Source organism: Tamandua tetradactyla, chromosome X (assembly GCF_023851605.1).
Source record: "Tamandua tetradactyla isolate mTamTet1 chromosome X, mTamTet1.pri, whole genome shotgun sequence".
Taxonomy (NCBI): domain Eukaryota; kingdom Metazoa; phylum Chordata; class Mammalia; order Pilosa; family Myrmecophagidae; genus Tamandua; species Tamandua tetradactyla.
This window is the reverse complement of record NC_135353.1, coordinates 123,289,971-123,315,421: the sequence shown is the minus strand read 5'-3', so window position 1 is coordinate 123,315,421 and position 25,451 is coordinate 123,289,971. Positions and strand designations below refer to the sequence as shown.

General features: G+C 37.2%; 1 protein-coding gene across 3 annotated transcripts in view; it reads left to right on the top strand.

The window, feature by feature from the left end:
* Positions 1 to 25,451, top strand: part of JADE3 (jade family PHD finger 3) — a 260,292-nt gene that overhangs the window by 204,626 nt on the left and 30,215 nt on the right. For all 3 annotated transcript variants that reach the window (XM_077145602.1, XM_077145600.1, XM_077145601.1), the window contains 4 exons: positions 13,372 to 13,562; positions 16,719 to 16,930; positions 21,232 to 21,399; positions 23,763 to 23,879. In XM_077145602.1, the coding sequence (XP_077001717.1) occupies positions 13,372 to 13,562; positions 16,719 to 16,930; positions 21,232 to 21,399; positions 23,763 to 23,879 (688 nt within the window). The remainder of the gene's footprint in view (positions 1 to 13,371; positions 13,563 to 16,718; positions 16,931 to 21,231; positions 21,400 to 23,762; positions 23,880 to 25,451) is intronic.

The following is a 25,451-nucleotide window of genomic DNA, read 5'->3' as shown; positions in this document are numbered from 1 at the left end:
ATACCACATTTTGCTTATCCATTCATCCACGATGGACAACTTGAGTTGCTTACACCTTTTAGCTATTGTGAATAATGCTGCTATGAACATATTGTTGTTACAGATACCTGTTAAAATCCCTGCTTTCAAATCTTTGGGGTATATATCTGGAAATGGGATCGCCAGGTCATATTATTTTCCATTTTTTAAGTAATACCCATCCTAATGGGTATGAAGTGTCTCATTCTGGTTTTGATTTGCATTTCCCTGATGGCTAATGATGTTGAGCATTTTTTCATGTTATTATTGGCCATTCATATGTCTTCTTTGGTGATAAGTCTATTGAAGTCCTTTGCCCATTTTTTAATTGGGTTGTTTGTCTTTTTGTTGTTGAGTTGCCAGAGTTCTTTACATATTCTGGATATTAAACCCCTATCAGACATATGGTTTCCAAATATATTCTCCCTTTCTTTAGGTTGTCTTTTCACTTTCTTGATTATGTCTTTTGCATACAAGTTTTAATTTTGATGAAGTCCAATTCATCTAATTCTTTTTGTCACCCATGCTTTTGGTGTAAATTCTAAGAATCCATTGCCTCAAACGAGATTCTAAAGATATTACCATCTGTTTTCTTCAAAGGGTTGTATAGTTTTAGTTCTTATATTTAGTTTGTTGATCTATTTTGAGTTCATATTTCATGTCGTGTGTGTATGCTTTTAAAATTATAGATATGTTATTTTCTTACTGTAAAAATGAAAGCTATTAGAATACAAAGTGGTGTAGTATATATGTTTACACATACACATATGTATGGTATATAAGTAAATGGGATCGTTCTATAACTTGCTTTTTTTAATTAACAATATATCAGCATATATTTCTGGGTCATTAATGAAGCAGAAAAGGGAAATTATTAAATATTCAGACAGGCCCCTGTTTCTCCTTGGAATCTAAACTTTGGACTAAACTGATCTATGGAGAACAGTACTTTTTCAGTAAACACCAGGCTCAAATATGCAACTGCCAACTCAAAATTTCTACTTGGATGTCCAATAGACAGACTTAAATGCTCCAAACTTATATGCTAATCTTCTTAAACCACTTCCACTTGTAGCTTTCCATATTTAGCTGATGGCAAATTCATCTTTCCACTTGTAACCCTGTCTTCTCAGGTTTTCAGGCTAAAAGCCTAAGAGTCTTCTTTGATTCTTCTTTGTCTTATGGCCCATAATCAATACATCAGGAGATGCTCTTCCCTATACCTTCAAAATATATCCAGATTTCATATAGTAAGTCAAAGGAAGAAGAGCCCCTAATGATGAATGGAGACGTAAGCCTGCTGTCAGTATTTTGTCATCAGGCCTCTCCCACCTCCCACTTTCTACTCTCCTCAGCCCACTTTTCCCATTCTTCATTTCCCATTCCGTTTTAGGTAGCAGCATTCTACTGCTCTTGCTTTCAATAAAGAGAATTCAGTAAGGAGCACAATTTATACTTGCACACACATTACCTTATTCAAAGCTTGAAACAGTCCCTCCTGCCGTGGATGCAGACTACAGAGCCACTTACAGCAGCGAGTTAGAATTCCACACATATCCAAGCACAGGAACCCAAGTCCTTTGGCAGTTGTCCCAGTTATTACTGCTGTGTAATAATTTACTCTCAAATTTTGCAGCTTATAGCAACCATGTTATCATGCTCATCGTCACAGAATCTGTGGATCAGGAATTCAGTTAGGGCACAATGGGGATAGTTGGGACTCTGCTCCATGATGTCTAGGGCCTCATCTAGGAAAACTCAAAATTTGGGAGTGACTCAGGGGCTGAGGTTTGGAATCATCTGAAGGCTCATTCACTAACATGCCTGTTTCCTGAGCTGGGATGACTGGCCTATGTCATGGCCTCTCCATGTTGTTTGGCTTCTCAGAGCATGACAATCTCAACATAGTTAGACATCTTATAGGGCCCAGGCTCAGATCTCCATGTTTTCCAGCAAGCAAGATGAAAATTTTATTCCGTTTTGTGATCTAAACGGAACTAGCCTTGCAGTTCACAGAATCACTTCTGTATTCTGTTGGTCCAAACAGTTACAAACTCTCCCAGATTTGGTGGGAGGGGGAATAGATTCCCCCACATGATGATGAAGTAACGAAGTCACATTATAGAAGAGCATGTGGGACTGGGAAATGTTACAGCAAATTTTGGAAAATACTGTCAGCCACAGAAATTATAATTGTCCTTTACTTCTTAGATGAGTCATGGAGACTTGGAGATAAGCAGTCAGCCCAGAGTAGGAAGACAATCAAAAGGCAGCTTGGGATACTATTCATAGAGATAGTGTTGCAAGGAGATACTATTTAGTTAGTTTTTAAGATATTCATTTCAGGCTTTTTCAAAAGCTCTGATGTTGTGGATTTTATTTGTGCAGTTTCTCTGCTGTTTACAGATTATTCTAATCTTCTTGTTAAGAAATGAAGCATAAATTCTGCCAAATATTTAGATTAACTAGAGATACTGAGAGCTCACTGTGCTTGAGACACTGGAGGAGGCCATAGGTCAGATTAGAGTGTTAACAGCTTCCTTTTATTGCTTTTCCAGTGGGCACAGCAATGTCCATGTGAACTAGAAATAGTTCCAACCACTCTGATGTACCCTGAGAGCAGGTGAATAGGCTTTCTTTCTATGAAGCTAAGCAGACATGGTTGTAAGTCCTTTCACCAAAAGCTAGCCATCTAGAAAAATATTACAACATTCAGTTACACTAAAGCATATAAAATAAAAACTGCACTTTCTAAGGGATAGTGTTCTTCCCTCTAGGCTTGTGAGATTTTGTTGAATGGTCAGTGGTCTGGTGATCATTCAAAGAGTATTTCTATATCTAGTACATAGTAGCAAGAAAAGAAAATCACCCAGGGACAATCCTGGGATTTCTTCAAACTGTAGCAATATTATATACATTTCTAGATAATAAAACTGCATTTAAAAAATCCCAAAATATTTTTCACTAATTCTCATAGACCTTCCCCTCTATAAATATAAGAATTTTTCCTTGTAAGCTTGCATTAACCTCACCTTTACCCACCCATTTCCTTGTCTTTGTGTTACTATTTCTCTCTCTGATTTATTTATTGCCATAGATTCAGTCCTTAGACTGAAACTTTAGTTCATGATACATATGGAAAGACGAGTGAGGGAACATCTTTGTTATCATTATAAGCTTTTTACTGAATTATTACAGAAAACTGCACAAATCATAATTGTATAGCTCAGTATGATTTTACAAATGAAACACACTCATTTAATTACCACCCACCTCAAGAAATTGAAAGCCACCAAAATCCAAGAAGCCCTCCTTATATTCCTTCCCAGTAATTGATCCCCCTCACCAAAGTTAAGTTTTTCCAGTTTTTGAACTGGAAGTATGTATTTAGAACCAGAAAGCATGTATTCATTTGAGACTGATTGTTTGTTCATCATTTTGGATGTGAGATGCCTTCATGTTGTTGCGTGTAGGAGTTCATTAATTTTCACTGCAGTGTCATATTCTGTTAAATGAATATACCATGTTTTCTTTATCCATTCTGCTTTTAATGAACTTTAGGGTATTTCCAGTTTTCAGCTATTATAAAAAATGCTGATATGAACATTTTTGTTCATCTTTTAGTATGCATATGTATGGATTTCTATTACATATATTACTTAGAGTAGGTTTGCTAATTCATAGGATACGCATATGTTCAGCTATAGTATCTGCTGCCAAATAGTTTGCCAAATCGATTGTACCAGCAATGCATGAGAATTGTATTTGCTCCACTTCCTTACAACACATATTGTAATTTTTTTGGTCAGTCTTGTTAATTTTAGTCATTCTTTTAGGTAGTAGTGACTGTTATTTCAGTTTGCCTTTCTTTGATAACTAATGAGATTGAGAAACTTTTAATGTTTATTTGCCATCAGTGAGCCTTATTTGTAAATTCTCTATTTAAAAATTATGCCCAGTGTTTAATTGGTCTATCTTTTTCTAATTGATTTGTAAGAGTTTGTTATTTATCATAGATATAAGTTCTTTATCAGCTATATGTACTTCCAAATATTTTCCCTAATTATTCTGTGGATTGCCTTTACACTCTCTTAATTATTTCTTTTTTTTTAGTTTTTTACTGTATAATATGACATATATTCAAAGCAAAGAAAGTAAAAAGCAATAGTTTTCAAAACACTCTTCAACAAGTAGTTACAGGGCAGATTCCAGAGTTTGTCATGGGCTACCATATGATCCTCTCAGATTTTTCCTTCAGGCTGCTCCAGAATATAGGAGACTAGAAGGAATGAATATTTTTTATCATCACAATCGACATTTTTTTCTTTTGTGCATGTGGAAAATAACATATATACAAAAAAGCAATAAATTTCAAAGCACAGTACCACAATAAGTTGTAGAACATATTTCAGAGTTTGACAGGGGTTACATTTCCACAATTTTAGGTTTTTACTTCTAGCTACTCTAAAAATACTGGAGACTAAAAGAGATATCAATTTAATGATTCAGCAATCATATTCATTTGCTAAATCCTATCTTCTCTGTATAACTCCACCATCACCTTTGATCTTTCTGTCCTTCACTTTAGGGGTGTTTGGGCTATGGCCATTGTACCTTTTTCATGTTGGAAAAGTTTCTCAGTATTATGGGGGAGGGAGATGGAACTATCTGTTGTTCTGGAGAGACTGGATCTCTACATTTCAGGACTTACCTGGTTCAGGGACCCATCTGGAGGTTGTAGGTTTCTGGAAAGTTACTCTAGTGCGTGGAATCTTCTGTATTGCCCTTGGTGTTCTTTATGATTGGCTGAAATGGTCCTGGTTGGGGGTTGGCAAGTTATGATAGGTAGCAAGGTCTAACTGAAGCTTGCATAAGAGCAACCTCCAGTGTAGCCTCTTGTCTCTATTTAAATTCTCTTTGCCACTGATACTTTTTTAGTTACACTCCTTTTCCCACCTTGATCAGGATGGTATTTTTGATATTTCATTCCTCACGACTTCATTCCTTTTTGTAGCAGCGCAACATTCGATCATATGTATACACCATCATTCACCAATCTATTTCTCAGTCAGTGCATCCTTCAGCAACCTGCAACACTCATCAGGCATCATGTACAATGCCCAAAGTCCACACTCCATCAACACTCTCAATTTTAGATAATTTCGTTGTTCCCAAGAGAAAGATACCCAATAAACACACCCTCACCAAGTAAGAAATCTAAACCTCCTCTTAAATCTTGTTTCTCCCCCAATTATTTACCCCTGCTGTTGCTGTGGTAGTGCCGATGTTTTCTTTTAAATATAACCCATAGCATGCAATAACAGCTTTCCCCCTCTACCATGTACTTAAACATTCTTTGTACACGAATCATATCTTTGCAGTAGTTCCTGCAAGAACTAATTTATGTTTCTAGTGTTAATCAGTGGGACACATAGGTCTATACAACCTCTTTCAATCCTGTTCATCTTCAATATGGTAATGTTACTTATAGATCCACTAGAGAACTGCCTTCACTTCTATCTATTCCCTTACATTCGAATTCGGCCTTGTTAGCTAACCGTTCACCCATCTCTAGCTTCTATGTATCTCTAAATCCCCTATATTCTATATTATAAGCCTCTGATTTTACCTTTACCATGATCATAAAAGTTGAATCATACAGTATCTATCCTTTTGTATCTGACTTATTTCACTCAGCATTATTAGTCTTCAAAGCTCATCCATCTTGTGATGTGGTTCTGGACATCATTTTGTTTTACTGCTGCATAATATTCCATCATATGCATATACCACATTTTCTTAATCCACTCATCTGTTGATAGGCATTTGGATTGTTTCCATCTTTTGGCGATTGTGAATAATGCTGCTATGAACATCAGTGTGAAAATTTCTGTTTGTGTCATTGATTTCAGTTCTTCTGGGTTATACCAAGTAGTGCAATTGCTGGGTCATAGGGCAACTCGATATTTTGTTTCCTAAGGAACTGCCAAACTGTCTTCCATAGTGGCTGCACCATTATACATTCCCACTAGCAGTGCATAAGTGTCACAATTTTATAGCCATTCTTATAGGTGTGAGATGATATCTCATTGTAGTCTTGATCTGCATTTCTCTTATAACCAATGAAAATGAACATCTCTTCATGTGCTTTTGAGCCATCTGTATTTGTTCTTCAGAAAAATGCTTATTCATATCTTTAGGCCATTTTATCATTGGGTTGTTTGTTCTTTTGTTGTTGAGTTGTATGAGTTCTTTATGTATACAGGATATCAAACCTTTGTCCCATATGTGATTTCCAAATATTTTCTCCCATTGAGTTGGTTGCCTCTTCACCTTTTTGACTTCAAAAAGTCTTTTGAAGTGCAGAAGCGTTTGATTTTGAGGAGTTCCCATTTATCTATTTATTCTCTTGTTGCTTGTGCTTTGGGTGTAAAATTTAGGAAGCGACCTCCCATTACTGGGTGTTGAAGATGTTTCCCTACATTTTCTTCTAGAAGCTTTATGGTGCTAGTTTTTATGGTGCTAGTGATTTTATGGTGCTAGTGATTAATCCACTCTAAGTTAATTTTTTATCCGGTGTAAGATAAGGGTCCTCTTTCATTCTTTTGGCTATTACTATCCAGTTCTCCCATGCCCATTTATTGAAAAGGCTATTTTGTCCCAGTTCACAGGATTTTGGGGCCTTGTTAAAATTCAGTTGACTGTTGATTTGGTGGTCTATTTCTGCACTCTCTATTCAATTCCATTGGTCAGTACTTTTATCTTTGTGCCAGTACCATGCTGTTTTGACCACTGTAGCTTTATAATAGGTTTAAAGTCAGGGAGTGTTAATTCTCCCTCTTGATTCTTCTTTTTTAAGATGCTTTTAGCTATTCGGGGTCTCTTTCACTTCCAGATGATTTTGGTAACTGGCTATTCCAAGTCTTCAGAGTAGGTTGTTGGGATTTTGGTTGGTACTGCATTGAATACGTAGATCAATTTGGGTAGATTTGACATCTTGCCTTCCTATCCATGAGCAGGGAATGTCTTTCCACCTATTTTGATCTTCTTTGATTTTTTTTAGCAATGTTATGTAGCTTTCTATGTACAAGTCCTTTACCTCCCTAGTTAAGTTCACTACTAAGTACTTGATTCTTTTAGTTGCTATTTTGAATGGAATTTTTTCCTTAATGATGCCTCAGTTAGGCCATTGCTTGTGTATAGAAACATTACTGATTTTTGCACATTGATTTTATATCCTGCTACCTTGCTGAATTTGTTTATTAGCTTAAGTAGCTTTGCTGTAGAATTCTAAAGATTTTCCAAGTATAATATCATGTGATCTACAAGTAATGAAAATTTTACTTCTGCCTTTCCAAGTTTGAATGTCTTTTATTTCTTTTTGCAACCCAATTGCTCTAGCTAGAATTGAGTTGTGAATAATCGTTGTGACAATGGGCATCCTTGTCTTATTCTTGATCTTAGGGAGAAAACTTTCATTCTCTCTCCATTGAGTACAACGCTGGCTAACGGTTTTTCATATTATTCCCTTTATCATATTAAGGAAGCTACCTTTGATTCCTATGTTTTGGAGTGTTTTTGTCAGAAAAAAATGTGTTGAATTTTGTTGAATGCTTTTTCAGCATCAATCGAAATGATCATATGATTTTTCCCTTTCAATTTGTTAATGTGCTGTATTACATTAATTGATTTTCTTATGTTGAACTTGCATCCTTGCATTCTGGTATAAACCCTTCTTGGTCATGGTGTATAATTCTTTTTATATGTTATTGGATTTGATTGGCTAATATTTTCTTGAGAATTTTTGCATCTGTGTCCATTAGGGACATTGGCCTGCAGTTTTTCCTATCTTATAGCATCTTTACCCCATTTTGGTATTAAAATATTAGCTTCATAAAATGAGCTAGGTAGTGTTCCTTTTCCCTCAGTTTTTTTTTTTGGAAATGTTTGAGCTGGATTGGTGTTAGTTCTTTTTGAAATGTTTGATAAAATTCCCCTGTGAAGCCATCTGGCCTTGGACTTTTATTTGTAGGAAGATTTTTGACGACTGCTTGAATCTCTTTACTTCTGATTGGTTTATTGCCATCTTCTGTTTCTTCCTGAGTCAGTGTAGCTTGTTTGTATGTTTCCAGGAATTTGTTCATTTCTTCTAAGTTGTCTAGAGTGGTATATAATTTCTCATAGTATCCTCTTATGATTTATTTGTTCAGGGTCTGTGGTAAGGCAGCCCTTGTCATTCCTGATTTTGTTTATTTGCATCCTTGCTCTTTTTTTCTTTGCCAGTTTTGCTGGTGGTTCATTAGTTTTACTGATTTTCTCAAAGGACCAACTTTTGGTTTTTTTATTCTTTCTGTGGTTCTTTTGTTCTCCCATTCATTTAACTCTGCTCTAATCTTTGTTATTTCTCTTCATCTGTTTGCTTTGGTTAGTTTGGTGTTCTTTCTCCAGTTCCTCCAGGTGAGCTGTTAAGTCCTTGATTTTTCCTTTTTCTTGTTTTTAAATTTAGGCATATAGGGCAATAAATTTCCCTCCCAGCACAGTCTGTGCCGCATCCCATCAGTTCTGTTATGTTGTATTCTCATTTTTATTCATCTCCAGATAACTACTGACTTCTCTTGCAATTTCTTCTTTGACCCACTGGTTGTTTAAGGGTGTGTTATTTAATCTCCATGTATTTGTTGAATGTTCTCGTTCTTTGATGGTTATTGAGATCCAGCTTCATTCCATTGTGATCAGAGAAAGTGCTTTGAATTATTTCGTTTTTAAATTTATAAAGACCTGTTTTGTGCCCCAGCATATGATCTATCCTGGAGAATGTTCCATGAGCACTATAGAAGAATGTATATCCTGGTGTTTTGGGGTGCAATGACCTATATTTATCTGTTCGGTCTAATTAATTTATCAAGTTAACTTCTCTATTTCTTTGTTGATCTTCTGTCTGGGTGTTCTGTCTATAGAGGAGATTGTTGTATTGAAGTCTGCTACTATTATTGTTGAAACATCTATCCCTCCCTTCAGTTTTGCCAGTTTCTGTCTCATGTACTTTGGAGCGCTTTGATTGGGAGCATAAACATTTATGGTAGTTATTTCTTCTTGGTGAACTTTCCCTTTTATTAATATATAGTGTCCTTCTTTGTTTATGATGTGTTTACATTTAAAGTCTATTTTGTCCAATACTGGTGTAGCTATTCCTGCTTTCTTTTGTTGCAGCTTGCATGGAACATCTTTTTCCATCCTTTCACTTTCAATCTATTGTATCCTTGTGTCTAAGATGAGTCTCTTGTAAACAGCATATTACTGGATTATATTTCTTAATCCAGTCTGTCAATCTGTATCTTAATTGTTAACTTTAGTCCGTTAACATTCAAAGTTATTACTGAAAAGGCATTTCTTGAATCCACCATCTTATTTTTTGGATTTTATTTGTCAGACCTATATATTCTTTTCCCTCTTTCTCTTTTTATCCTTTAAGTTACCTTTACTGGTATTCTTCAATTCTTTGCCCTCCTCCAGCCCTCCTTCTCCTGTCTTTTTTTCTTTCAGCTGGCAGAACTCCTTTTAGTATTTCTTGTAGGGGCATTCTGTTTTTGACAGATTCTTCAGGATTTGTTTGTCTGTGAAAATTTTAATCTCTCCTTCAGTTTTGAAGGACAATTTAGCTGGGTACAGAATTCTTGGCTAGAAGTCTTTCTCTTTCAGGATCTTAAATATATATCATACCACTGCCTTCTTACCTCCATGGTGCCAGTTGAGTAGTCTGAACTCAGTCTTACATGCTTTCCCTTGTATATAGTAGATTATTTTTCTCTCACCACTTTCAGGATTTTCTGCTTCCCTTGAACATTTGACAGACTGATTAGTATATGTCTTGGGGATGGCCTATTTGGATTTTTTCTATTTGGAGTTCATTGAGCTTCTTTGACTTGAAGATTTATGTCCTTTATTTCCCCCATTATATCCTCAGCTACTCTTCCTAGCCCTTTACTCCTCTTTTGTTCTGGGACAGCAGTGATTCTTGTATTTGTGCACTTTGTTTTGTCCATAATTTCCCTGAGATCCCATTCACATTTTTCCATCTTTTTTGCCATTTGCTGTTTTGAGTGCTCAAAATCACTTGTCTTATTCTGTAGTTTACTTATTCTTTCTTCTGCCCCTTTAAATCTGCTGTTGTGTGTCTCTAATATGTTTTTTATTTGGTCTGCAGCATCTTTAATCTCTTTGATATCTGCTATTTTTCTATATATTCTTTCAAATTCCTCTTTATGTTCATCTAATGTCTTCTTGACCTCCTTTATGTCATTAGCCATCCCACTTATTTTATTTACTAGAGTTATGTGAACATCTTTGATTAGTTGTTTCAATATCTGTGTCTCCTCTGGAGTTTTAATTTGGTTGTTAGATTGGGCTATACTTGTGTGCACTGTGATATGCTTAATGATCTTCTGTTGTTTTTACGTGATGTAAATGTCTTGATTGATTTACTTTGGAAGTTGATTTCCTTCAATAGTCAAAAGCCTTGTGTTTGTAGGATGGGTGTATAGTAGGATGCAGGGCACAGGTGGGATACAACACTACAGTAATGCTTTGCATCACATGAATATTCATGTGATGCATAGTTGGGGATGCTATGCTGGTGCCTGTGAACATGGGCACTCAGCGTCCTGAGCTATACTAGTATATGGGTCTGGGGGAGTGTGGCCTTTTATGCACTATTCTAGGGCACTGGGCCCTTTGTGTGAATTCACAGAGCTGTTTTAGTGGGTCCACGTTATGCCTGCTTGGGCTGGGGTTGGATGTGACCCTTGCGCAGGTCAGCGCTTTCCCAGAGCTGGGGGATGTGACTGGGGGCCATGTGCATGTGCAGGTCTGGAGTGCTGTAAACTGCCGTACCTGTGTGGAGAGCTCTAGATGGGAAAGTTGAGCTTTGCAACTGTATGGGCTGGGGCAGGTGTAGTCTGGGTATGGAGATAAGTGCCCTCAGCCTTTATGCGCTGGCAGTGGTCTGCAGGGAGCAGGGACGGGGAGGTAGTGCTTGAGAGGGGCACAGGAGAGGTGGGTTGGGCTGCACTTGGGGTGGGAATATGGGGCAGGGACGCAGGCAAATGGTTGGTAGGATGGGGACGCTTGGAGCACAGGGATTGGGGGCGGGTGATGGGGTTCAAGTGCGTGGGGTGAATCTCGGGTCATGGGGCTGTGCTGGTGAGGATAGCATGTTCATGGAATGCAGCTTAGCTTACTTCCTAGTCCCTGTCTCCCCATCTGTGCACTCCTGAGGGCTCTGGGCTTCTGCCTTAGGCTGTTTGTACCAGGCAGACATCTCCAGTTCTCTGTTTCTCAGTTCCTCAGCTTTTGCAACCAGGGCCACCCTTTGTGGTGCAGAAAACTCTCCCAGGTCAGTTACAGTCTGAAATTGCCGTCCCTTCTCTAACTTTTCCTTGGAGCAGGCCTAACTCAATCTGTCCTATTCCACCATCTTCCCAGAACTCTTTTTGATAAACAAAAGTTCTAGTTTAGTTTTTCAGTCTTTTTCTTTATGGCTAATAGGTTTTGTGTCCTATTTAAAATATCTTTGCCTACCCCAAGTATATTCTCTTTTGCTTTCTTTCAGAAGCTTTATTGTTTAACCAAGTGTATTAGTTTAAAGTACGATTCTTTAAATTGTTCTCAATTTGAGACAGTTGAGATGAACAGTTAGCAAGATATTATTCTTTTTAGAAAAAGATGAATCTGGAAGAGAAATTGGATATTCTTTAATTACCTCATAGACCATATACTAGGAAAAAGCATATTTAATCCTACAGTCTCTGGAAAATTCATGATGTGTGTCTTATCCTTTTCATTTGGCTTTGTTTCTGTTGGAAGAAGACCTCTGACAACTGTTCGCAAATTTTTAGCCTTAATTAATATTTGAGGTTTCTGTTTTCTTCATCAAGTATTTGTTGCCTTTGACTTTAAAAATCCCATATAGGGTGCACAGATGGTTCGGTGGTAGAATGCTTACCTTTCATGTGGGAGACCCGGGTTCAATTCCTGGACCATGCACCCCCAAAAAATTCCCATATGGTGAGAAATATTAAACTGTGCAAATGTGTGGATGTATTAACTTTATTCTACGTACTTTGTAATCAAAGGCTTTTGGAGGAATGCTTAGGAGGAAACATTTAATGTCCATCTTTATAGGGTAAACTATGTCTATATATGTTTATATATATGTTTAAATGTATACATACTCTTGAGGTATATGTATAGTGACTCTAAAGTAAAGAAAAGAAACAATTTTCTGAAGCCTTCCAGAGGAATGATGTTCCTTATTTTATGATGACGTATGTCATCATGTCTTATTTATTTCTCTTTTTTAAAAAAGTGCTGGAGAATAATATTCTACATTTCCTCTTGGTTACATTTTCAGATGCTTCATGCTTTCTGTATTTAACACATCAATTGTAGAATGATTTGTTGGCATGAGAAATTCTATTTCTTCCTTGCTCGACTTCCTTGACATGGGCTCTTGGGTGTCAGGAGGAGTGAGGGGAAGTACAAGTTTGCTTTGGACCTCTTGTGGAAGTTAACAGAAGAGTTGGAATCTTTGGTCCCATCAGGTCACCCTGGCTCAGAGCTATCATTTACGGTTGGGAAATGACTTGCATTTGTATAACTGTATTGTCTCTTGGCTTTAATTCATCCATATAAACAGTGAAAATAATAACAACACCTGCTTTTTATTAGACATTGTGCTAAGCTCTGTACATACTTTCTTTCCTATAATTGGTATACTAGCCCTATGAGTTTGCTATTATTTTTATCACAGTTTATGATTATTGTCCCTACCTATAAGCTAAGAAAACTGAAACTTATAGAAAGTAATTACCCAAGATCACCATGTGAGTGGCAGAAAAATTAGGTGTGTGTGAGCCTAAAGCCTGAACTCTTTGCCTCCATTATTGCCTCTATGCTGAAATATTTCTTTGGTATGGCTATGTCTTTGAGCAAGTATTACTCCCTCCCAGGTTTCCCTTTCTAAATAAGCTTAGTGGCCATTGCACCAAGAATACACAGTAAAGCAAACAAAATTTTATTAGAATATATGGTAAGTGGTAGGGACCTAAAATCCATAAAGACGAATGAAGCATGTTAGCAGTCAGATAATTTGCACCAGATGACAAAACTACTGAATTTTTCAGACCGTTTGCTCTAGAAAGGGATCTGCTATATCCCTGAGAGGATTTACCCAGGGTGAAAAGGGAAAAGGTCTAAACTCTACTGTGTGGCCTGAGTGTTGCTGCACCCATCCGGGCAGTACCTGCAATATGTCATTTGTTGATTGTTATCAGTGTCTTTTTCTTGCTTTTGTAGGATTATAGCTGAGAAAGTAAAGGAGGTTCTGTTCATCCGGCCCCGGAAATACATCCACTGCTCTGGCCCAGAACCCACAGAGCCTGGCTACATCAACATCCTTGAGTTGGCAGCATCCATGTGCCGCTATGACCTAGACGATATGGATATCTTCTGGCTCCAGGAGCTCAACGAAGACCTTGCAGAAATGGGTAAGTGTGTTTTCTTCACAAGTAAGTAGTCCCTTGACTTGACTCATAATTTCTTTTCTATTTTCTTTTTTTATAAGTTGTCTTATAAAGTTACCCTTTAACTTGATTTTATCTTGTGGCTTCCTTTCTTTTGTGGCCTTGTCATTTATTTTTCTCTTTGATCTTATCTTAATGAGACATTTCTTGAGGCATAAATATATCAATATAGAGCAATATAACATTTAAATCTAATACTTTCTTTCCTCATCCGTGGTGAACAGCACCGGTAAGTAGGTTTCAGTATGTTGTTTCCCAACTCTACATGAGATAGTGGTCATGGCTGATTGGATTTCTGACTGAGAAGGAATCTGAGTCCAATTTCTGGCTTAGACCTGAAGAACTGGGTTAGCAGGGCCAGGGGTAGAAGCATTTCTGCCAAAGATTTACCATCTCTGCCTGATAGAGAAAAGTTTCAACTTCAGCATTAAGTAGCATCACTGCAACTGAAACATTGCTGTGACTGGTACTCCCTATAATGTTGCTACTGGAGGAAGAACAGCAGGGACTGTGGATTAAAGGTCTGAGGCAAAACATTCCCAGAGTAGTTCTTAGCTGCCTACAGTAAGTTCTAGTGTTGTGTACAGTTCTAAAAATAAATAAATAAATAATAAGTAAACAAAAAAGTGGGGGACAAACATAATAATTTAAAAGAACTTGTATGCCATACAGTCCCACACTAGCATTATTAGGAGATGCTGGACTGAAAAACTCACTTTTTTTACAGGTCTTTTTGATCTGTCTTCAGTCTGAGAAGTGTTTAGATCCAAGTGTTCCTGTGGAACTGTGGGTGGTTGTCAAGTCCTCATATGAAATGTGGCGAAGGATATATTTTATTTCATGTTTGTTTGAATCACACCTGTTCATTATTAGTATAATAAGAATGAGTGGTTTTTCTTTTTTTCCCTCCCTTCCCTCCTTTTTTTCTTTTAAGTCTGGTATGTGAATGCACATGATTAAAAAATTAAAATTGTGTTAAATCCAGTTTGGCCTAGGGATGGTAGTTATTCTGATACTAACCAATACTTATTCCTTGCTTTGTAAAACTTTTTTGATCTGGGAAAGCATTTTTAGCTTGTCATTTCTTGCTCTGCCCTCTAAGAGTAGAAGGATAAATTTAGGATAAAAAACACAAAGATAAGAGAATAAAAGACTTTTGGAGAAGGAAAATCAGAGTATAATGGCATAATCAAGTGGATTTATGGCCCAATGTTTAGTCATGTTTATGAATAGCGTCCGTATACATTACAGTCATTACAAGGCTGCCTTCATCATGAAGCCACCTTATAGTGAAGTACCTTTCTATTTTGCAGCTAATTCCCCTTGAATGATTTTTTTTTTTAAAATAAACTTTTTTACTTTGGAATAGTTTTAGATTTACAGAAAAGTCACATATTTAGTACAGAGAATTTCAGTATACCCTTCACACAGTTTCAGTTTCCCCAAATACTAACACCTTACATTACCATGGTATATTTGTTAGTACTAAGAAACCAACATAGATACATTATTATTAACTATACTCTAGACTTTATTGGAATTTCATCAGTCTTTCAACTAATGACCTTTTTCTGTTCCAGGATGCCATCCAGGATACCATACTGCGCTTAGATTTGGAAGAGTTTTAAAAGAGGATTGCCTTGTCTCAAGTTTTCCTTTAGCATCAATAATATTTTAGTGAGGCTTCTAAGAGCTTAAAATTGTAAAGAGCAAAATTAAATGATGTAGGGTGCAAGGATAGTTCAGTGCTAGAATTCTCGCCTACCATGCAGGAGACCCGGGTCCTATTACTGGCCCATGTAGTTCCCAAACAAACAAAAAAATTCAACAAATGATGCTGTAATAATGAGATACTCACATGGAAAAAGAATGAAATGTGACCCCACCGTACAGCATACAAAAAAATTAAATGATGCATGTTTTCTGGTTCAGATTAGAGAATTAAAAAATTGAGTGCTTCCTATATACGAGGTATTGAACTATGGCAGTGTTGTACATTCATCTCAGCTTTCCAACAAATCAATGAGTTGAATATTATTTTCCTTATTTTATTGATAAGGAAACTAAGCCCCAAGAGGATAAATAATTTGTCAAATCTTACATTTCCAGTATGAGGTACAGTTGAAATTTGAATCCAAGTACTCTTACAACCACAACACTCCAAAAAGAAAATGTATGTGTGTGTGTATACATAATTTGTCTTGGCTGGAAAACTGAAACATAAAGCTTGGGCAGTTTTCAGTTTCATAAATAGCCACAACATTAAAAAGGTCATTTATTGTGGAATTGCAAAGTTCCTTAGGACACCTTATGTTACAAATGAAGTGAAATACTTGAGTTCGTTTGTGTGGGATCATTTTGAGAATTATTCCTGAGTTTACAGCTAGAATAAATATATATGTACTCATACAAAATCATAAGTCCCTTAAGAAGAAAAATGTTTAGTTGTTGCCAACATCCACCAAATGAATCTTTTAGTTGGGTCATTAAGTGTGAAAGGTTAAGAAAAAATAAAATATAGAAAGAAAAAGAAATCAAGAGGCAAAAAAATAATTTCAGAATTGGCGGGTAGACCTTTGTGAATCTGGGGAACTATCATTGAGTTTTTAATGTCAGATTTGCAAGCAAGGTATTTCATATGTTTAGCTACATAGTGCTTAGAATTTTCTTTTAGGGCTTCATACCATTTTGTATTGAGACTAATTTGTCAAGAATGAATCTTTATTTATATCCACATAGTTATATGATTTTAATTATTTTATGACTGTATATTAAAGTGTTCAAAATTACAAAGCTTGGTAAAGTCCTCCCTCAGTGAAAGTAAGAGAAAATGGAGAGAGATTTAGGAGACTGGCTAGGATTTAGGTACAAAATTGAAAGAGCCAGTAATATATCTTCTAAGAAATATAGTGAAATGTATTTCTCCTTTCATATATCCAACATTACTGAATGATTATAGGTAAATATATAATGGCTCTAGTGAAAGATTTTTTGAAATCTGTTTTAGAGCAGAGAAGAGATGCTTTTATCTTCTAGAAAGCCCCCCAAGCACTGGACTCACACTAAGTGATGTGGAAATGGCAGCTGACTGATGGGTTAATTGTTTGTATTTCTTTGCAGGTTGTGGACCAGTTGATGAGGATCTTATGGAAAAGACAGTAGAAGTCCTCGAACGCCATTGCCATGAAAATATGAACCATGCTATTGAGACAGAGGAAGGGCTAGGCATAGAGTATGATGAAGATGTGATCTGTGACGTGTGCCGGTCTCCAGACAGTGAAGAAGGGAATGATATGGTGTTCTGTGATAAGTGTAACATCTGTGTGCATCAGGTTAGTGAGCCTTCTGAAGCTCAGTGATGATATCCAACCCCCATGTCTGGGTATCAACTACATTTAAGGGTGAAAATAAAGGTGTGGCCTGGCTGTTTTCAGTATTTCCTCTAGAAACAATGCTTCTTAAAAGCTCCAGGGTAACTTGCCTACCAGTTTCACCCCAGAGAGCTAAACCCAGGTCTTTATTATGCCACTTTATGCCCAGACCATTGAGATTGTCTTGTTCAGTAATTTAACACTCCCTTTGGGGATCTTTCTGCTGTAAGGGTCTCTCTCTCTCTCTCTGTTCCCCCCCCCCCCACCTTTCAGTCCCATTGGATCATCAGATTATACCCAAAGTCAATAACCTTGGTGAAATTACACTTGATACAAATGGAAGTCTGAACTCCTATCCTAGTACCCAATCTCCTCCGCTATCCCCCAAATATACCACCTCCAGTAAGCTGAATCTACTTTCTCTTTAAAGATCATAGAATTTTAGAACTGTAAAGTTCTGTCCAACTCCCCAGTTTTGTAGATAATACCAGGAGAAGTGAAGTGTCTTATACAAGCTCTTATAGCTAGTTGTTATTCTCTGCACCACTGCCATTTTAATTAATAATGATGGTGAACATATCAATATTCTTTCCAGCTCCTTCTTTTATCCCCTCCATAAGTCCTGTGTTCCAACTAAACACGGTTTCTCAAGGTCCAGTAATGAATTTTCCTGACACTTTACTATCTGCATGTTTCAGGCACACCCCAATTTAAAATGCCTTTTCCTCCCACCTCCAGCCACCAAAAGTGTGGGAAAAAAAAAAAAAAGGACTTGAACCAGATCTTGGAAGATACGCACCAAGATCTAGTTCAAGTCCTTTTTTTTTTTTAGGTCCTTTCTTGAACTCCCCTATCCTAGGTGATTTTTCACTCTTCTCAACCTGTTGTGTGTTTTTCATTTCATTAATATATCTAGAAACTATATAATCAGTACTATTCGTATGCCAGGACTTGTGTATGTTGAGGAGATAGTGATAAAAAGACAGACACGGTCTATGCCCCGGGAAAATCATAGTCTGGTGTAAGGACTACAAGGAAACTGACAGTTGAGTGTGGTAAGCCACATGGACATAGGTCCATGCTGCTGTGGAAGAGTATGAGAGGGATAGAAGTCAGTGACAACTTCTAGAAGATAGCATCCAAGCTGAATCTTAATGGCCAAAGGGGGTTGCCAGGTAAAATCAAAGGCTATTGTCAGGCAGAGAATAAAACATGTTCAGAGAGAGTGGGAAAAATTTGTTGGTTGCAGATCTAAGTGATTCTAAACTGTAGAGCGTGGTAGGGTGGAATTGGAAAGTGATGGAGAATGAGAATAGAGAAGGTTTTACAAGGGACAAGTGTCGAGAACCCTCTCTGACAAACTAAGGAATTTTGATTTTGTCCTTTTCACCCTGAAGGCCCTGATTTGTTTTATAAAGATCATTTTGGCTATAGAATGACTAGAGTGATTAGAATAGAGAATGCAAAGAATAGAAAGAAACCAGGTTTTAAGACTTTGTTTTAATTCCCAGGGTCTTCCAATCTAATTCTCTATATGTAGAAGGTACTCAAAATTAATCTGTGACTTCTTGGGTCATTTTTCTTTCTTCATTTACATGTATCCTTTAAAATAGTGTATTTTGAAAATCTGTCTTCACTATACCATTTAATTGACTTTTATATTATATCTTTAGCAAGAGTGGAAAATCCTCACCATTTAAGTATGAACTCAGGTATCTGACAATACTTCTCTTCAATTCCAAAACTATAAACGCTTTGAAAACAGATTTTGCTTAAGTTCCACATCAAAACTCATTTGGGAGCAATACCAGAACTCAAATAATATGAAACGATTTATAATCTTTCCCATTTTATGTAAATACTCATACATTTTTTTAAGAGAAATGTTAATGTGTTTGATTATATGGGGCTTCCCCTGGTCCTACTGTGGGGTTAGGTAATATGTCATATATTACTGTATTACTTTCTACATTCTGAAAAGTTCTGAATTTCATGTCTGTCTCATCACCCTAAGTACTTCAAATAAAGGATTGCAGGTCTGTAGTACACTTGAAAGTGATAGTGCAGAGGCCATCTGTACATACTTTCAATATTTGTCCTTTACATTTGGGACAAAATATTAAGGAAATCTTTTTGAAATTCTGTGACTAAAAAAATTAAATGAAGTATAATAATTCTCCTCAGTGGTATTTTATTTGTTCTGAAAGCATATCCAGTAATGTCTACAAACAGTTCCACTTCCCCACATAGAAAAAGAAGACAATAACAATTGGCCAGGCCTTATAGAATGTGAGCTACCATGTATTAAAGCTGAGATGTTGGTGCCTTATGAAGTTTCATATAAAGAGATAACTACATTCAAGACTTCCTGGATTCTAGAGATGCTTAGATTAGAGCTCCCTCTGTTGACTGGAAAGGGTAGAGCTCCCTCTGTAAACTGAAAAGTGACTTTAAATCTTTTGAAAGATTTGGTTTATTCCTTAACACAGTGGGGACACGTTGATGTCTGAATTTATTAAACACCATTTTTTTTCTTTACTGCCACCATATTATGTTCAGTGTGTATTCCTAAGTGATGATAATATACTTTTGGCCAATATTTTAAAGATGTTTATATTGATAGACTTGAGATTTTAACAATGAACTTCTAAAAATTTCATTCAAAAATGTGAAAGTTGGAACCATTCCAAGTCTCTTTATGTATATCCATTTCCCTCTTTTTAGCCCAAATATTGAACACTCAAATTGATTCCTGAATTAATTTCCCAAAGGTACATGTTCGTATATTTTTTATATCTGTTTTGCATATGATTTTTGGCACTGAGTTTACTAACCCCCTGAAATTATATGGAAAACACATGTAGATGCATGTGTGCAATTTTCTCATCAGTATCCATAGCCTTCATCATTCTGTGTTCCAGAAAAACTTGCAGCCACTGATATGGAAGATAAGCTTCTACCATCTCATGGCCATACATAAATCTACAAAAAGCTGAGTAAATGGTTCTCTGCTCAATAGAATGGCCAAGAGATAAGGGTATTCCTGGAACCAGCACTGGCCTTTCTACTGCCAATCTGAAAAAAGGGCCCTTTCTGAGGGAGGAAGTCTACTTCCATTTCCTAACAAACATTCTGTTAAGAATGAGAAAGAATAGCTTGGAATGTTAGAAACCTTATAAAATGATGCCTTGATGGTGTGAGAGCAGCCTAACTGATTAAAGTCCAGTTTTGGTTCTTGAGCTAAATAAATTTGCTGTGTTAAGCCACCTACTAGAGCTCAACATGGGATGTTTTCCAGATAAATTGATGATATAGGCCCTTCCCCCATAAGCTTACAATCTCACTGAGGAGATAAAACACATATAACATCAAGAATAGAGAATACATGGGTTGACTACACATTTGTTGAGGAAAATCATGTAGAGAATGGTGGGGGGGTTGGGGTAGTAAAACAGATACAAGGTCTGCAGTCATCTGAGGGGGATTCTTGAAGGAGTCTTGAGGGATCTTGAGCCAGGCCTTGAAGGGTAAGAACTGCAGAGGATTTGATGGTGTAGAGCAGGGAAACTGCTTAGATGCATGGAAGTGAGAATTAGAATAGCTAGTTGTAGAGAAAACCAGGAGGCCTGCCTATCCAGGCCAAGGGCTGTATATTTGGGTGGTGGGGCTTAAGAGTTGACAGGTAAGGTGAGTAGCAGCAGAGTTTAGATCAAGGGTCTAACACACTTTTTCTTGGAAGGGCCAGATAGTAAGTTATTGGGCTGTGGTTTGCTGAGTGCTTTTTATATGCCAGGCACTGCTAGGTGCTTTACAAATATTAGCTTGTTTGCTCCTCAGAAGCTTCATTCTCTTTTTCCTAACACCTTTTTTTATTTCAATAGTGCATGGCATGTAGAAGTTGTTTGATAAATATTTGACTAATACGTTAATGCGTAGTCATTGAAGAAGCTTTAGAAAACAGAGGCAAAAAAGAAGAAAAAAATCATTAGCAGTTGGGCTAGCCTTTGGGTGTATTTCCTCTAAGTTTTATCCTATTATCCTTTAAGTTATTTTTCATAGATAAAAACCTGCTGATCCAAGAAGAGATGCTAGAAATTGCTTTTTTGATTGTTTTTAAATTACTAAATACTGGATATGAGCTTGTTCAGCTTTGCCTTTTTCTGCTTAAAGCAGAGGGTACTCTGTGACTGTGTTATCAGAACATACATCCACCCTGGTGAGAAAATGCTAACCGTTCTCCCCTCGCCTCCTCATGCCTCCAGGCTTGCTATGGCATCCTCAAGGTCCCAGAAGGCAGCTGGTTGTGTCGCTCTTGTGTCCTGGGAATTCATCCACAATGTCTCTTATGTCCAAAGAAAGGTGGGGCCATGAAAACCACCAGGACAGGGACTAAATGGGCTCATGTTAGCTGTGCCCTATGGATTCCAGAGGTGAGTATTCATGTAGGTCTGTGAGACCATTTGCTGCACAAGTACCCCTGTTCCTCCATAGCATTCAGATCGACTCAGACTTCACATGGGGATGCTTAATGCCTGGTTGTATTTCTGAATTGATTGTGCTTCTACTTGAGCTACCTTAGATCCATCTTCAATGCAGGTGTGAGTGTAAGCCCATGCTGATTAATTTATAGTTGGTACTACCGGTGATATTTGGTAAATTTTAATGAGAGGAGAGGCACAAAAGACCAGAGTGTGAAGAACAGATTTTTTAAAAGGTAAAACCTTAAAAACCAAATCTTAAGTGTAGAGTTTCATGAGTTTTTATTCATGTATATCTGTAACCACAACCCCCAGACCAAGATATAGCGTGTCCCAGGCATAGACAAAGAGCACTCTAGAAGGCTTCCTCATACCCACTTTTCTTCCAAGAGTAACTACCATTTTTATTTCTATCACTATAGATTAGTTTTGTCTGTTTTTGTGCTTCATATAAATACGCTCATACAGTGTGGACTCTTTTCTCTGGCTTCTTTCATTCAGCATTCCATGTTGTAGTGTATATCAATAGTTCATTCCTATCTCTTACTGAGTAGTATTCCATTGTGTAGATAAACCATGATGTACTTACCCATTCTCTCTCTCTCTCTTTTTTTTTTTTTTTTGCATGGGCAGGCTCCAGGAATCGAACCCCAGTCTCTGGCATGGCAGGCGAGAACTCTGCCACTGAGCCACTGTTCCCCTCCCTACCCATTCTCTTTTGATGGACATTTGGATTTTATTCCAGTTTTAGGCTATTAAAACAGCTCTTTTATCCACTATGATGGTTTTCCTTTGATTTTTAAAACTTTTTATAGAACCTAGACTCTGCATTTGCCTGAGCACTTCTTTATTTAAATCTATTCCTAAATATTTAAGCTTGTTCTTCAGTTGCTGCTATTTCCTTAGGGACTTGCATACTAAATGAATTAAAATGGGGCTTCCAGACATCTCTCCTCCTTATTTCTTATGGCTGCCTTTTATTAGCTGCTTGGATATCCTACTCATATCCTCTCTCCCCAGCTCATAATCGAGCCAGAAAATTTGTCACATGCAGTTTAACTGCATGATAGGAGAGACTGCAGAGTTTAGTTCATGGGGAGCTGATAGATACTGTGTCAATAATTCATTCTCTTTTAAAACTTCCGTGTCTTTGTTCTTATTTATATCAGTTATAGGGAAGATACCATCTAATCAAACTCATGAAGTTAAACTAAAGGTCCTAGATACAGTTTTGTGTTCTCGTGGCTATAGAAGTCAGTACTAAAATTTTTTTTGGTAGTCGCTTCTTATTCTCACCAAGAACATCCAATTTACAGACATAAAATGAGTTCTCTGGTTTCTGGTCTAAGGAGTGATTTCCAGCATCAAGTACTCAAGCTACTACAGCAGACCCGCTCATAAAATTCTTTGGCATAACTCAGGAAGAGTTCTTTAAACGTAAAAGAAGCTTTCTCTCCTATATCAACATTGTCTTATGGTTTCCAGTACCTCATGGGCTCTACAAATTCTCTCAGATATTTCTACTGTTGGTTTCCATTTGTGGGCAGAGCTTGTACTAGTTTGACCATCCTTACTCAACAATCCTTAATTTTTTGAAGTTGTGTCTGTCCTAGAAAAAAATTCCAAAACGCTTTTTACCAGAAGATACTTGACCCCTTATTTTCGTATGGAAAAAAAGTTTCCATCTTTTTTTTAAAACATCCATTTTCTTTCGGAACTCTATCAAAGACCAATTTCACTTTGAAGCTACTTTGGCTGAGGGCAATAAAGTTAACCAGTGATAGTTATGTGGCTTAAAGACTTTGGTTTAAAAATGTTACTATCCTCATCCTTTCTAACTTATGTGTTGCATTCTCTTCATTATCAAAACCGCTGCTAATCTCCAGCAATAACATACTTCTTTGTAAACTGAACTGGATGGCTTAACATTGCCTCAGTTTTTCATCTTTAGTTGATTAAGTGAAATAACAAAGCATCTAAAGAACCATTGTAAACATAACATATGATAAGATGCTAGATTTACTGAATTTTAATTCCCTTCCTTAGTAGCTTCCTTTGGTTCCTGATGTATTAAAGTAACCATGCCTAGTCTACACTCCTGCCTTATTGTCCCATATAGAAATCATTTACATTACTAGAAATGATTGACGTTCAGAGCAGGTTTATTTATTCTTGGTTCCATATTAACCTTAAGACATGTGGCTCATCTCATTGTTTTGAGGTTCTGAGCTTCATGTAATATTATTTATAATTTGTGAAATGTACTTCTAGAATGCCTTGGGTGTCTCTGCTTTATGGTGATGTTTTATTTATAGGTCAGCATTGCTTGTCCTGAGAGGATGGAACCAATCACAAAGGTTTCCCACATCCCACCCAGTCGGTGGGCCTTAGTCTGCAACCTGTGCAAGTTAAAGACAGGGGCATGTATTCAGGTAAGTCTCCATGAGAAGTAGTGGAGCGGGTAAACCCCAAATTAGACAGACTTGCTCTTTCTGTGAGAATTTCCTGTTAACTGAGAGGTATTCAGAAGGCTGCCCACTCACTTCTATGGCTCTGCCATTGTATGGACCATTTCTGGGGCTCCTTTTTTGGCATTGCCTCTGTACCCTTCAGTTTCTTCATTTTGATATCCACAGTAGTAGTTACTCTCTGTCATTTACTGTCAGATCTAATGTATAAGAGTTTTGAAGCTTCATGATACCATCCTAAGTGAAAACAGACCATAACTTGAACAATCAGGCTCATGTCCTTGTGTGTCTCACTAAGTGATGTGGATAGACTTGGGGGGTCTGGGATGATTTGATGAATGATCCTATTGCTGAACTAAGAGCACCTCATTTTGCTAGCAAAAAATACATTTGAATGGATCAATTCTGGTGGGTAGGCTTGAAAGTCATTCTCATAGACATACTTACTATTGTATACAGTAGTACAAGTAAACGTTCCTGAGACATCTGGGGCACAGAAATTCAGCTCCTAAATAGAAGTAGTGACTGCTGGGGCAGATGTCAAGTAAAAATTTTGTTGAGCAGTTTGTGTCCAGACTGGCTGGTGTGGCAAACAAAAGCAGCAGTTAGTGGATGGATGGGACTGGAAGAGGCCCATTACCTCCAGCAAAGGCACAAGAGTGGACCTTTCCTAATCTGGCATTCTAAAATGTCATCTCATTTTCCACTCAATAGTATTAAATGACTCTGCTTCTAATGGGGGTGGAAGGGCTGACCTCCTTGGACCTCCTGTCACTGAGGCTGATTGGATTTAGAGTTGCCTGTTGCCTATTGACTTCGTGGAAAATGGCACAACTTAGGGACAATGGCTCTAGGTGATTCACAAGGTTCCTTTCTATCTGGGAAAACAACATGTTCCAGGCTCATCTTATAGATTTTTAGCTGCAGACCTGGGATCAGCCATTTCTCCAAGGAACCTGATTCTTTTTCTGGGAAATGTTATTTAAAGAACACAATCTGGGCCTTTGAGGCCCTTTTAACTTTTTTTTTTCATCCCTATAGGTAGTCTAAGCTTCTCCGCTACATACGTAAGCTTCACAAGAGTAAGCCTCAGGATCAAAGGCATGACCTATTGATTTGGGTGTCCCTAAAGTTTGGCACAGTATCAGGAGATTCCCTGATGATAAGGTTTAATAGTCCCATATTTTTTCTCCCATCCCTGAAGGGACTTTGCCAATACTTTTTAATTATCTGCGTAATATACTCTAGGATGTATCTAGGCCTTACATTAATCTATACAGGATTAAAGGACCTTTTTCTTATTCTGGGCTCCCTGTGTTTCAGTTGTTCAAATGAGCTATACACATGGGTTGAGTTAGATTATGCACTACAGAAAATTTCCGTTCCAGACCAAATAAACCTCTCTTCCTTTGGTTTCAAAGAGCATGTGTGATTCTACAATATGGAGAATGTCTTCCTTATCCCTGTGTTCTGAATTACTTTAACCCCAACCTGATCGGTTTTTAACTTTTTAAAATTAACTTTTATATCTAACTT